At 51.6% G+C, this 11,850-nt stretch overlaps 1 protein-coding gene across 3 annotated transcripts in view; it reads right to left on the bottom strand.

Moving 5' to 3' along the window:
* Positions 1-331: 331 nt before the first annotated feature.
* The window catches only part of CBFA2T2 (CBFA2/RUNX1 partner transcriptional co-repressor 2), a 61,326-nt gene continuing 49,807 nt past the window's right edge, over positions 332-11,850 (bottom strand). Inside the window, exons 5-11 of one of the 3 annotated variants that reach the window (XM_030463108.1) lie at positions 11,121-11,302; positions 10,309-10,562; positions 9,584-9,669; positions 7,896-8,097; positions 5,671-5,742; positions 5,115-5,305; positions 332-3,064 (exon numbers count right to left, since the gene is read on the bottom strand). In XM_030463108.1, the coding sequence (XP_030318968.1) occupies positions 2,780-3,064; positions 5,115-5,305; positions 5,671-5,742; positions 7,896-8,097; positions 9,584-9,669; positions 10,309-10,562; positions 11,121-11,302 (1,272 nt within the window). In that variant the 3' untranslated portion in view covers positions 332-2,779. The remainder of the gene's footprint in view (positions 3,065-5,114; positions 5,306-5,670; positions 5,743-7,895; positions 8,098-9,583; positions 9,670-10,308; positions 10,563-11,120; positions 11,303-11,850) is intronic. The other 2 variants (XM_030463110.1, XM_030463109.1) reach the window with 2 other exon arrangements.

Raw genomic sequence — 11,850 nt, 5'->3', positions numbered from 1 at the left:
CAGGAGGGGAGGGAGGAAAAAGCCCCCCTGGTGGGTGGGTGCACACCAGGGGTGTCTGTGTTGGTGCTGCAGGAGCAGATCCTCCCCTGAGGTAGTGAGACATGAGCTGACACACAGCAGGGAGCAAGGGGAAGCAGGGCTGGCAGTTAACACTTGAAAGCAAATGGCTCTTGGCAGGGGACATCACCACCCTCTGTCCTCACACTGGATCCTGTCCCTGACTGCAGCTGTCCCACAAGACCTCCAGCAGCTTCCCCACCACCAGAGAGGCTGTATCCCCTGCAGCAGCTCCCCTGGCTGAGGGCAGCCTGAGCATCACCAGGAAGGGGGAGTTGTGTGATGAATATAGTCTTTTATTGACTACTTTGGAGTAGAACAAACTAAATACATCTGTAACAGTTTGGGTTCCTTTATACAGTACATTAAATAAGTTATGCACAGGAATGAAGTAACAAATTTCTATTACAGAATTAAACATCAAAGAAAAATAATAGAAACCTCAACCCAACAACTTTTCCCATGGCTGAATTTCACATTTATCATTCCATGTTTTAAAAAAACAACCAAAAAAAAGCAATCATTCTAATCATGACTTAGTATTTCATTCATTTACACTGGAGTTAATTTTAGTACACAGCCATCAAAGTTGCATGAGAATGATGGAAGACAGTCTATTTACAAGCCATTTCTTCCAGCCTTGCCCTGCTCTTATTTCTATATCCTACCTGGCAGCAGTCAATCCACTGCTGACCCACAGTGGGCACTCAGCACTGCAGTGAGGTCTGGGATGTTGCCCCCAGGCAGCTCATTGCAGGTGTGAAGCCCTTCAGCTCTTCCAGTTCACCACAGCCTCCTCCTCTTCCTCCTCCTTCCTCCAGCCCCTGGCACATTGAATGTTTTTAAGCTTTGCCCCAGCAGCAGATCCACTTCCCAGCATCTCCATGAGGGGATGCTGCAGCATAGAGCTGTCCCCAAGTCTCCTGGGGTAAAGAACCCCAGGCTGGGTGACACCTTCCCCAGGTGGGGTGACACTTTCCCCTGCTGCTGTGGCCTCTTCTGTGCTGTGGGTCGGGGGGACTCAGGTGTCATCCTGACTCAGGGCTGCACCAGCCCCATTCCCAGGAGCCATGTTCCAGGTGCTGCCTCATCCAGGAGCCCCAGTGCCACCTCCTGAGGCTTTCGCAGCCTTTTTTTATTTTTTGGCAAAACAAACCCTTGCAGACACAGGAGTGACCCTGCTCTGTCCCATGACAGCAGTTCCCAAGACAGCTTTCCCTAAGGAAAAGCAGCAGAGGGCAGCCCCCCTGCTGCAAACTGTCATGATCCATTCCATCTCTATTACCCACCTCCAATTGAAAAATGGATCAAAAATAATTTGGAATTAGTTGCCTCACTTGGTTCCAGAAGTGGTGCAGAAACAGTCACAGACCACAAAGCTTTGCTGAATAAATGGTTTCCCATTTGTGTGCTGGGTGGGAATGGCTGCAGCTCTCCAGAGGTCACCTGCCCACCTCTCACCTGGGCTGTGCCACTGGGTACCTCCATGAACCACTTGAGATGAGCCCCAGAACAGCTCTTCTGGGGAGTGGTGTCAGTGGTGGGGTTGCACTGCCCTGAACCCCTCCTGCCACACCACAGCATCCCCACAGGGTCTCACTCTCATTTTTGGGCTGGATAAGGGGGGTGGCTGAGCATCCCTGGGTGTCTCCAGGAAGAGGAAGGCAGCAGGTGTCAGAGCAGCACTGCAGGAGCCCTGTAAGACCGGGGGGAGTCAGAGCCAAGTCCAGCTTTTATTTTAATAGTTTGGGCAACATGCATGGAGAGAACAGATAAGAACCTCTGTTCTATAAAGAACCCATTGCAATTGCGTGAGGACCTGGGGTCAAAAACAACAGCAGTAACTCTGAAACCCACTGCTTCCATGCAGTGAAAAAAAAAAAACCCACAACACTCTCTGCATAGCAAACTAACAGTACTGAGGTGGAAAGGGCAATTACTGCCCCCAGTGCTTACAGATTTGCTCTGAGTTTTCCCCTTCAAAGATGCCACCCAGGGTGACATGCAACTGTCTGTCCTGTCCCAGGCCAGGGTAAAACCAGGCCATCCAGAAGTGACTGGCTGTACTTCTCTGATACTGACATTTGGTTGAGGGCAGACGAATCCTCTCCTCCCTCTCTGCAATCACCAGCTGCCAGCCTGCAGGCAGGAGACGAAAAGAGAAGAGAAGGCGGCTCAGCTTTTCCTGTTGTACTTGAGAATGAGATGCTGCTGCTGAGAAATTGGCTCTGGTCAGTTCACAGCAGCGACCATCCAGCACAGCCACCTGAGCCACAACTATTGGGAGCAAGGGAAAACCAGATGCCAACTGTGGAAGAAAGGTAGCTGAAAGAGGAGGTGGCTCAGACACCTCAGAAAAGGAGCTTGGGAACGTTTGACCCATGAGGATGGGGCTCAGCATCTCCTACACACTCCAGCAGCACTCCCCACTGAGTCCAGGTCCCCACGAGTGAGCACACAGCCTCCTCCATGTCCCTCAGGATGCTCTGGTATCTCCTGCACAGCAGCACTGTGAGCAAGGCTGTCCCCAGTTCTTCATGAGCCACGAAAAAAGAGGCAGAATGAGATGGCAAAGCCCGAGTGTCAGCACTTGGAGGAGGTGGTGTGGTACGTCGAACGTGCCAAGTTGTACAAGTTGCTGCAGGGCTTTTTTTTTCAGCTTAAAAAGAAAACCAACAAACCAGGGAAACTAATCAAATAGACCAAACCAAACCTTCTCCCTTTAGAGTCCATTTGTGTCTATTGCTGTCACAGATGCCGGGGTGGAGGACCGGGAGGTTGTCGCTGAGGTCTTCTCCAGAGCTGGGCTGGACACTCCATCCAGGCTCTTGGTGGCTGCTGAGCGGCCTGTAGGCAGAGCCAGGGGCTTGCTCTGGCCGTGCAGGCTTTGGCCACAGATCCGGTGGTGCCTCTCCCAGTCCTTGTGCTGGCAGAAGGAGCCGCAGTAGCGGGCGATGTTGCAGCCGCTGCACGTCTCGCTGGCTTTGCGACCGCAGTTCCAGCAACTCTGCAAGACCAAAGGCACCACTTTTTAAAATGGGTTTATAGCTTCCAAGAACTGCAGGATGGTGCTGACTCAACAGCTGTGGAGGGGACCATTCATCCCCCTCTGGCCCAGATTATGAGCAATCCATTAATTCCTGCTATTTCACAGCTCTTGGCCAAGGGTACTAACCCTGAACTCCTCAGCTCTGCCCAAACCCGCCTGCCAGACTGCACCCGTCACATCCTCTCTCCTGGATCCACCCAAATGCAGAGAGGAAACAGCAGGCAAGGACTGAAAAACCCACTGCAGATGCTGTTATTTGCTTGTTTTATTTCCTGTTTTAAGCAGCTCTATTTTGGTATTGCTCCCAGCCAAGTGCTTCCTGCAGGGATCACTGCGTGCTGCACAGGCACCATTTGCTCTGCACCCTGTCTGGCTGCACAGGAGGTCAGAACAGGCAAATCTGGAGAAGAAAAAACTCATTTGAAAAACCTCTCAGCCAGGTGGTAGCACTGCCAGAGCCTAAGCTTCAGTCAGAAAGAGGAGCAAAGCCCCTCTTGGCTGCTGGGAGGGGTGTCAACTGGCAGGCTTGTGGCCTGTCACTGTGTCCCTGTGACAGGGTACAAGGGGCCAGCAGTGGGAGCTGCAGCTGCTGAGGGAGGGGAGAGGGCAGAGGAGGGTTTCTGCAGCTGAATTTACACCTTAGCAACGACACCTTAGCCTGCCTGCCCACCTCCCATCCTGCCCAGCTGGGCACTCTCCACTGCCTGCTGCTTCTGCAGCCACAAGCTATAAACTGGGGAAGGGGGGGAAGAGGGGTGGGAGATGCTGGCCTGTGGCCAACGGCCCCGTTGTGAGGAAAGGCAAAGAGATTTCCTACTCCTGGAGTCTGCACCAGAGCCACCAACTCCCAGAGAGGAATTTGGCATCAAAGTCCCTAAGAGAGCTGGCTGAGATGGAGTCACAGGCCCAAAGCTTCTCGGTTCTCCAGGAAGACTTGAAACCAAATAAAGCCCCCACTGCAGCCTGCAGTGACTCTAAGATCTGGGTCATCACTTTACAGCTGTTTACTCTTCAAGCAGTGTCTTTAAATCACATTTCGAAGGTAACACAGTGTGCCAGAATGTGACAGCTTTTCAACCTGGCTTTTAGAGAAGGGCTCCAGGGCTTGCAGGGAGGGGTGGGGGCATGCTCAGCTACTCCCGAGGTCCTGCATTGCTCCCCAGGATAGAGGATAGATAGAGGATGAGGACACTCCTCTGGTATTCCCCTACAGAGAAATGATTGCTTGCCTCATTTCTTCCATGGCTTCTTGAGCAGTTCCACCCACTCCCATCGTGTGTTTATCAATGGTGCACTAAACTGACAGTGATTTAACTGAGAAATATCAGACCAGAACCTTATTTCTGAAACAACACCTAATATTTACATGGTTCCTGCCATGAGTGGAGACCCCAGACCTTCCCAAGCCTAGTCAGCAGGGTGACCTGAAATACTGCAGGAGGAGGGACACAGACTTGCTGCCTGCACAGTCCCACTGGACATGAACTCCACATTCCCATCAGATTTTTGCTTGACAAAAACAGAGGCAAAGCCTCTGCTCTTGTGTTTGTGCAGAGAAAATAAAACAAGGAGCAAAACAGACATGGCTGGGCTGTGCTGGTGCAGGAATTAGCCTTGCAGTTCTCCTTGCCCAGTCCAGCTGAGCTCTCCAAAGCTTCCCCAAGTGAGCTCCCAGTTAAGGAACAGTAAAGGTAATTAACGACTGAGAAGCAGAAAGAAATGCTCTAAGAGACACCCATTCAGCAGGTGGCAAAAAGCCATCGCTCCTTTCCTACCATGCAAATGTCTCATGAGGTGTCAAGAGGCTTAGGCACTGACTTGGGCTGCCAGCAAAATCAGAAAGTCTTTTTATGGCATCAATGCAGACTTTTAGTTATTGATTGGAGAGAGACTTTTAAAAGGGAAAAGGGACAGAGGACCTGTGGGCTCCGAGTCATTGATGGGCATGCCCTGGAGACTCAGAGTCCTTGGAAGCCCCTCCCTCCAAGGTTGTCCCCTAGCAGCTTACCTCTGTAGACTCCTCCTGTTCATTGATGACCAGAAAAGCATCCTCAGTGGCCTGGCGCTTGGCATCAGCAATGGTCTGCTCCATCCGAGCCCTCTCAGAGGCAATCATCTCGAATGCCTTTTGCTCAGCCTCTGCCACTGCTTTTTGCACCTCCGACATGGCCTGGCGCTTCACCTCATTCACAGCTTCTTCTGAAAGAAAAGAGCAGCTTCATCCACCTGTCCGAGGAGCTGGGGAAGCCTCTCAGAGAGGACAGAGCCATTGGGATGTGACAACATGCTGCCTGCACCCTAGGACACCCACGGGCAAGGGGAGACACTGAGTGACACGGCAGCAGCATCACCACCTCTCCTGGTGGGGCCAGGCTCAGCCCTACGGGACCTCACAGGCATCGTGCAAAGGAGCAGAGCCCTTTGGAAAGGGCAGGCTGGGGGCAGCCAAACGTGCCCATCCCTGCAGCTGCGCTCCTCCTGTTCCTGCAGAGCACATGCAGCATCTGTGTTTCCCTCCCTGGAGCCTGCTGTGGCCCTGGCTGAAGTTACCACCAAACACTCACCAGCTTTTTTCCAGATCTCCTCGGTGACGTAGCCCGTTCCCGACCTGCCGCTGAACTCCCGCAAGGAATCTGCTGGAATAAGGGACAGGGAGAAGGTTGGCAGAGCCTCCTCTGGCCCTGCTGCTGACTCTGTGCCCAGCATGGGGCAGGGGAGGGTTAACCAGCCACAACCCGACCCAGAGGATTCCTACAGTTCAAACCCATTCATCAAAGGCTCAGATGATAAACTACAACATTTAATTGGTGCCTTGCATAATTTATGATGCTGCATAACCCGTCTCCATCTCCCAGTACTCTCTACCAACAGGCAATGCTTATAAACACATTCCAGTGAGTGCCTGCACTGCCCAGCCACTGCCCAGAGCATCACTCTATGAGACCAAGTTTACATGAAAGGCAGCACCTTCCCACCAGGGGCAATTCGAAGCCGTGAAGTGATGGACAAACCATCCTGCAAGACCACTTATGGCAAGAGGTACACAAAGATCCTATGTGGCAGGTGGGGACAGTCACACGAGGACCTAAACACTGTGGTCAGCCAGAGCAGCCTGTCTGCCTCACCCTGGCTTCCAAGCTGCATCCCTTTTTTAAAAATGCTTTAGAGTAACTTTCTGAAGGGTCTGAACAAAAACTGATTTGTTTCTCTTTCCAGTCTTTGACACGAAAGGGTTATAAGCCTATGGTATGCTTCTTGATATTTAACTGCACCTCCTCACACCAGCAACAGAGCTTGAACATTAACCTGAGGAGCCAGGGGTGCTGGGTTTCCTTGTGGGAGGATTCACTCTCATTGTGTATGCAAACAAGTTGAAAATTTATCCAATTGAGATTTTTAGTTTGACATTTATTCTTATTGTTAGAAAACACCCATTTTTATTACTCAAATGGTAAGTTTAGTTTTTTTCTTCCCAACATCTGATTTGCAGAATATTGCTGTGGATGAAAACCAGAAGCACATCTAAATTGAGCGAATCAGCACTTTTGCCTTGTTTTTTCTATGGGGTCAAAACCCCTGCACACTGGAGAGGAAAAATAAATCAGCTTTAATAAAGTTGACTCACAATACAAAAATGGAATTAATAACTCAGGTGGTAGCTCTTGGACTTGCAGCATATTTCAGTATTTTTAGAACTGGTGGAACTTGACATTTAAAATCCTTTAGGCAAGACAGAGTGGGAGGTGAGGAGGGGTGGAACCACCTTTCCTGCCTTTTCACCCCCGGTTTCTCAGCTTTGGATGAACTTTGCTGGGTTTGCTCAGCAGATACAGCTCAGTGACAAGGATGAGGCTTTTCTCCTCGCACCAGGAGAAGCTGCTGCTGCCTGAAGGTGCCTTCAGACATCAGCTGCCTTTGGACATCAGCCAACGTTGCTTCCAAGAGCTCACCCAGGAGCTTTCACCTGCCTGATGATTTGTCTCTCTTCAAAGCTTCCAGAAGAGTTATAATAGAATCACAGAATCATTTGGGTTGGAAAGGACCTCTGACATCATCAAGTCCAACCCTTGATCCACTCCCCCAGTGGTTCCCAGCCCATGGCACTCAGTGCCACATTCAGTCTCTGCTTAAAAACCTCCAAGGATGGAGAATCCCCCCCCTCCCTGGGCAGCCCATCCCAATGCCTGAGCACCCTCTCTGCAAAGAACTTCTTCCTAACATCCAACCTAAACCTCCCCTGGCAGAGCTGAAGCTTCCTTAGATATTAGAAAGAAATTCTTAAGCCCATGGCCTCTTGTCTTGTCTCTGCCTGGGAGCAGAGCCCGACCCCCCCCTGGCTCCAACCTCCTTTCAGGGAGTTGTAGAGAGTGATGAGGTCTCCCCTGAGCCTCCTCTTCTCCAGCCTCAACACCCCCAGCTCCCTCAGCCCTTCCTCACAGCAATTCTGCTGGATCCCTTCACAGCCTCCTTGCTCTTCTCTGGACCTGCTCCAGCACCTCAATCTCCTTCCTGAACTGAGATCTTGAGTTTTATGCACTTAAGTTTTTCATTCTTGTCATAATTTGAATATATTATCATCATTTTATGCCTAATACAGCTTTATCATAGAATCACAGAATGGTTTGGGTTGGAATGGACCTTAAAGATACTCTAGGTACAAACCCCTTGCATGGGGCAGAGAAACCTCCCACAGCCCAGCTTGCTCCAAGCCCCATCCCCCTGGCCTGGGACACTGCCAGGGACAGGGCAGCCACAGCCTCCCCGAACATCCCGTGTGTCCCCCGCTCACCGCTGCCGATGGAGTCGGAGCTGCTGGGGCTGTGCTGCCGGGACAGGAGCTCCGCACCCCCGCCCGCCTTCCTCGGCTCCGCCGCCTCACTGCACCGCCGCTTCCAGAAGTTCAGCTCCTCCCGATCCGCCTCCTGGCAGCGCCGCAGCACGGCCATGGAGCGCCGGGTCTTCTCCACCATCTCCATGATGCAGTTGAGTGCCTGCAGGGGGGGAATGATGTGATTTGTCTTGCTCAAGAGGTTGGATCCTAACAGAGGCACCAGGGAGGGACCATCCCAGGGTGATGAAATGGGAGGTCATGTCAGAGGAACAGGCTCTGAGTGTGGTACTTTGGGCCTCTCAGGACAAGAAGGACCTTAAGGGGCTGGAACGTGTCCAGAGAAGGGCAAGAGAGCTGGGGATGGGTCTGGAGCACAAAGTCTGCCCAGGAGGGGCTGAGGTCCCTGGGGGTGTTGATCCTGGAGCAGAGGAGGCTGAGGCGAGACCTTCTGGATCTCTGCAGCCCCCTGAGAGGAGGTTGGAGCCAGGGGGGGCAGGTTGGTCTCTTCTCCCATCTCATCAGTGATAGGACAAGAGGAAACAGCTCCAGGTGGTGCCAGGAGAGGTTTAGATTGGACATGAGGAATAATTTCTTCCCAAAAAAAGTGTTGTCAGGCCCTGGCCCAGACTGCATAGGGCAGTAGTAGAGTCACTGTCTCTGGAGGGATTCAAAAGCCATGTAGATGTGATACCGAGGGACACGGGTTAGTTGTGGCCTTGGCAGTGCTATGTTAACAGTTGGACTTGATGATCTTTAAGGTCATTTCCAACCAAAACAAATTATGATTATGGATGACCTGGGACACAGAAGGAGGTGGCAACATCTTTATCACCATAGGAGGTGGCCAAACACCTTCAGGCCATGCTCCTAGAGGTAGAGGGAGAAAACCCCACCACATTCCTATGGGAACAGGCAAAGGTTGGCAGCTCTCCACAGCCACATCCCAACTCACAAATATTCAGCTACGAGGCCTCAACTTCGCCCCGTGCTACCCCCAAAAAATCCCATCAAGCTTTTGAGCAAAAGCAAGCAGGAGGCCTCTGCATTTATGATCAAAGCTGGATTTCAATCCCATCTCTTTGGGGGAAACACACAGTGAAGTGCTGGGATGAGCAGCCTTACTCAGAGGGAAAAGCTGACTGCAGAAGGTCTGCCAGATGCACCAAGTCTTGCTGTTAGGGCCTAGTTGAGGCCCATAAAGGGCTGGCAGCTCAGAAAAAGGTCTTTAAACAAATGACGGGGTTACTTGTTCTGTAAGCTCCATATCCTCACTGCACATGGCACATCCGCATGTCTGTCAGCCCAGTGCTGCATCAGAAAAGACCCATGCAGGGACAAGGTTGGGTTTGGTTGCTCAGCCAGCCAGGCAGCACATGGCCAGGGTCTGCAGGAGAAGCTCCCCAGCTCTGGACACTTTGTCTAGAGGGATTTTGGCTTCCACCGACCATGGGCAGAAAAAAGGTGCCAGGAAAGTGCTACTGCCTCTATCTGCCCTCCACACACCTCCTCGTGGTGGCTTGTTCCTCTACAAGCCACTGTGAAAGCCTGGGTATGGTCTGAACAGCAAGAAAACCACAAATTGGAGAAGCATGAGCACAGGGTTCCTGCACCCCACAGGAACTTCCCGCACCTCCCCTGTTCCTTACGTGATCGAGATGCTTCCACTCGTCAGCCCACTCCCTCTCTGTCAAGCGGTGGTCCACCAGCTCGTCCTGGTATCCTCCATTCAAACCTGCAATGAACCACAGCCAGGAGAGAGATCAGCTGGAGCAAGTGCTCCCAGTGCTGGAGAGGGAAGGTGGCCCCAAAGTGATACTAAACAGATCTATTTCCAGCTGGGATTTCAAAATACATTGCAAGGAGGTGGCTCTACAGGGGCTTTTATCCTTGTCTGTGTTGCTACCATCCACTCCAGGGTCTGGATATGACCTGCCTGGGGAACTGGCTCCCTTTTCATGAACTCAAGAAGCTCAGAGCATGTGATTAAGGCTGCCCTGCTGGAAAGACAACATGCATCTCCCACACACCCCTGGGGAGAAAAAGTGAGGCAGGCTCTGCTCTCCTGCTCCAGTGAGCTCAGAAAAGTTCATTTCTTTCCCTGCCCTCCATCCTTGCCTGCTGGGTTGGCTACACCCAACACACCAGATCCCTCCTCCTCCTCCTCAGTGGCTCCAGCCTTCACGTGTATATAGGGAAAGACAAACTCAGTCTTTGCATTTTTAACATCCCATGGTTTTCTTGGAATTCTCTGCAAAAAACCTTTTGAGGACATGCCCAGCATTACACAGCTTTAGCTGCCAGTGGTCAGTCAGGGACTAACACCAAAGACCTCACAGCTCCTACCACTAAAAGCCCTCCAAGGCTCTCTCACCAAGACCGCCGTGTCTGTCCCGAATCTCTCTGTGATCCAACATCTTGCTGGGGTCCCTGTAGAGGTGGGAGGTGGCGATATCTTCCAGGGTGTAGTGCTGGAGGGGTGGCGGGGTGGGGTGGAACTGCCCCCCAGGGTTGATCAGGGGGATGGTGAGGGCAGGGCTGTGCCGGGGCGCGGGGCTGATGGTGCACACACGCTTAGCCGGGGGCTCTGTTGGCAGTGGCTCCCTCTCAAAGCTGCTGTCGTCCCTTCTGCAATCACACCAGTAGACAGAGGTATTAATTAGCACCAATTATTGTACTTGGAAAGGGAAGGATGCAGTTTTTGAACTAGGAAAGTTTGGGCAGCAATGAGTTTACCAGGGTGGAGGAGCTTAACTAAACATGCTCATGTTGTGAACTAATCGATGAAATGACCCTGTCAGAGAAAAAGTTCAAGAAGCCTGAGTGGTGTGATTCATCTTCCTGAGGATGACTGAATTAAAATTTCACAGTTTTTATAAAATCTGAGAGAGGCATGCTCCACATAATGACCTTTAACTTGGAATAAAAAAAAATTGGTGGAAACAAACTGCATCCTGACAGTGCCCCCACCTCTCCAGCTCAGGCTTCTCAGTGCCACTCAACACATCCCCCTTGGGACAGAACCTGCCCGAAAGAATATCCCAACCTGAACTGATGGTGCAGGAGGAGCAATCACTGATGCCTCATTACTAGCCAGAGTGGGAAGATCCTATGGCTCAGCCCTGAACGCAGCAAAGCTGAAACAAAAGTCATGACTTTTGGGAGGGAGATAAAAGCTGGTCTCACCTGTCTGGACTGTGCCTCTTCCCATTGCCATTGACCTCGATCAGCAGCTCAGAGGAGTCAGCAGGGGATGTGGTGTTGGTGTTGAGCAGGATGTGCTCATGCTGGGCCAGGTACTGGGAGGGTGTCTGCTTGGCAGCCCGAGCGCAGTGCAGCAGCTCCCTCTGCAGCAGTGGCAGGTTGGCCTGAAAAACAAGAGAGGGGCTGGGTCACACAGCCTGCAGGCAGACACTTCCAGCCATTTACACCTTTCCTCTACATATAATCTCTTAGAGCAGCAGCACCTGGAGCCTGCAGCCCCAGCTCAGGCTCCTCCAGCTTCTGGTGTCAGATTCACTCATACAAGGAAAGACTGAGAAAACAAAGATTGTTCAGCCTTGAGAAGAGAAGGCTTAGGGGAGAGCTTACTATGATGTTCCAGTACCTTAAAAGGTAGTTACAAAGAAGATTGGAGATGCCCTACTTACAAGGAGTCACATGGGCAAGACAAGGGGCTATGGGCACAAGTTGCTCCTGAGGAGATTCTGATTTGATACATGAGGACAGTCAGACATTGGAATCGTCTCCCAGAGGAAGTGGTGGATTCCCCCATTCTGGAAAGTCTGAAGTCTCAGCTCGACGGGGTGCTGGGACACCTCATATAAACTATAATATTAGAAGGGCTGAACCAGATGATCCCTGAGGTCCCTTCCAAGCTGACATTCTATCATTCTATAATTCTCAAGAGCAGAGG

Source organism: Calypte anna, chromosome 20 (genome assembly GCF_003957555.1).
Source record: "Calypte anna isolate BGI_N300 chromosome 20, bCalAnn1_v1.p, whole genome shotgun sequence".
Classification (NCBI taxonomy): Eukaryota; Metazoa; Chordata; class Aves; order Apodiformes; family Trochilidae; genus Calypte; species Calypte anna.
The sequence above is the reverse complement of the archived record's forward strand: the minus strand, read 5'-3'. Positions and strand labels throughout refer to the sequence as shown.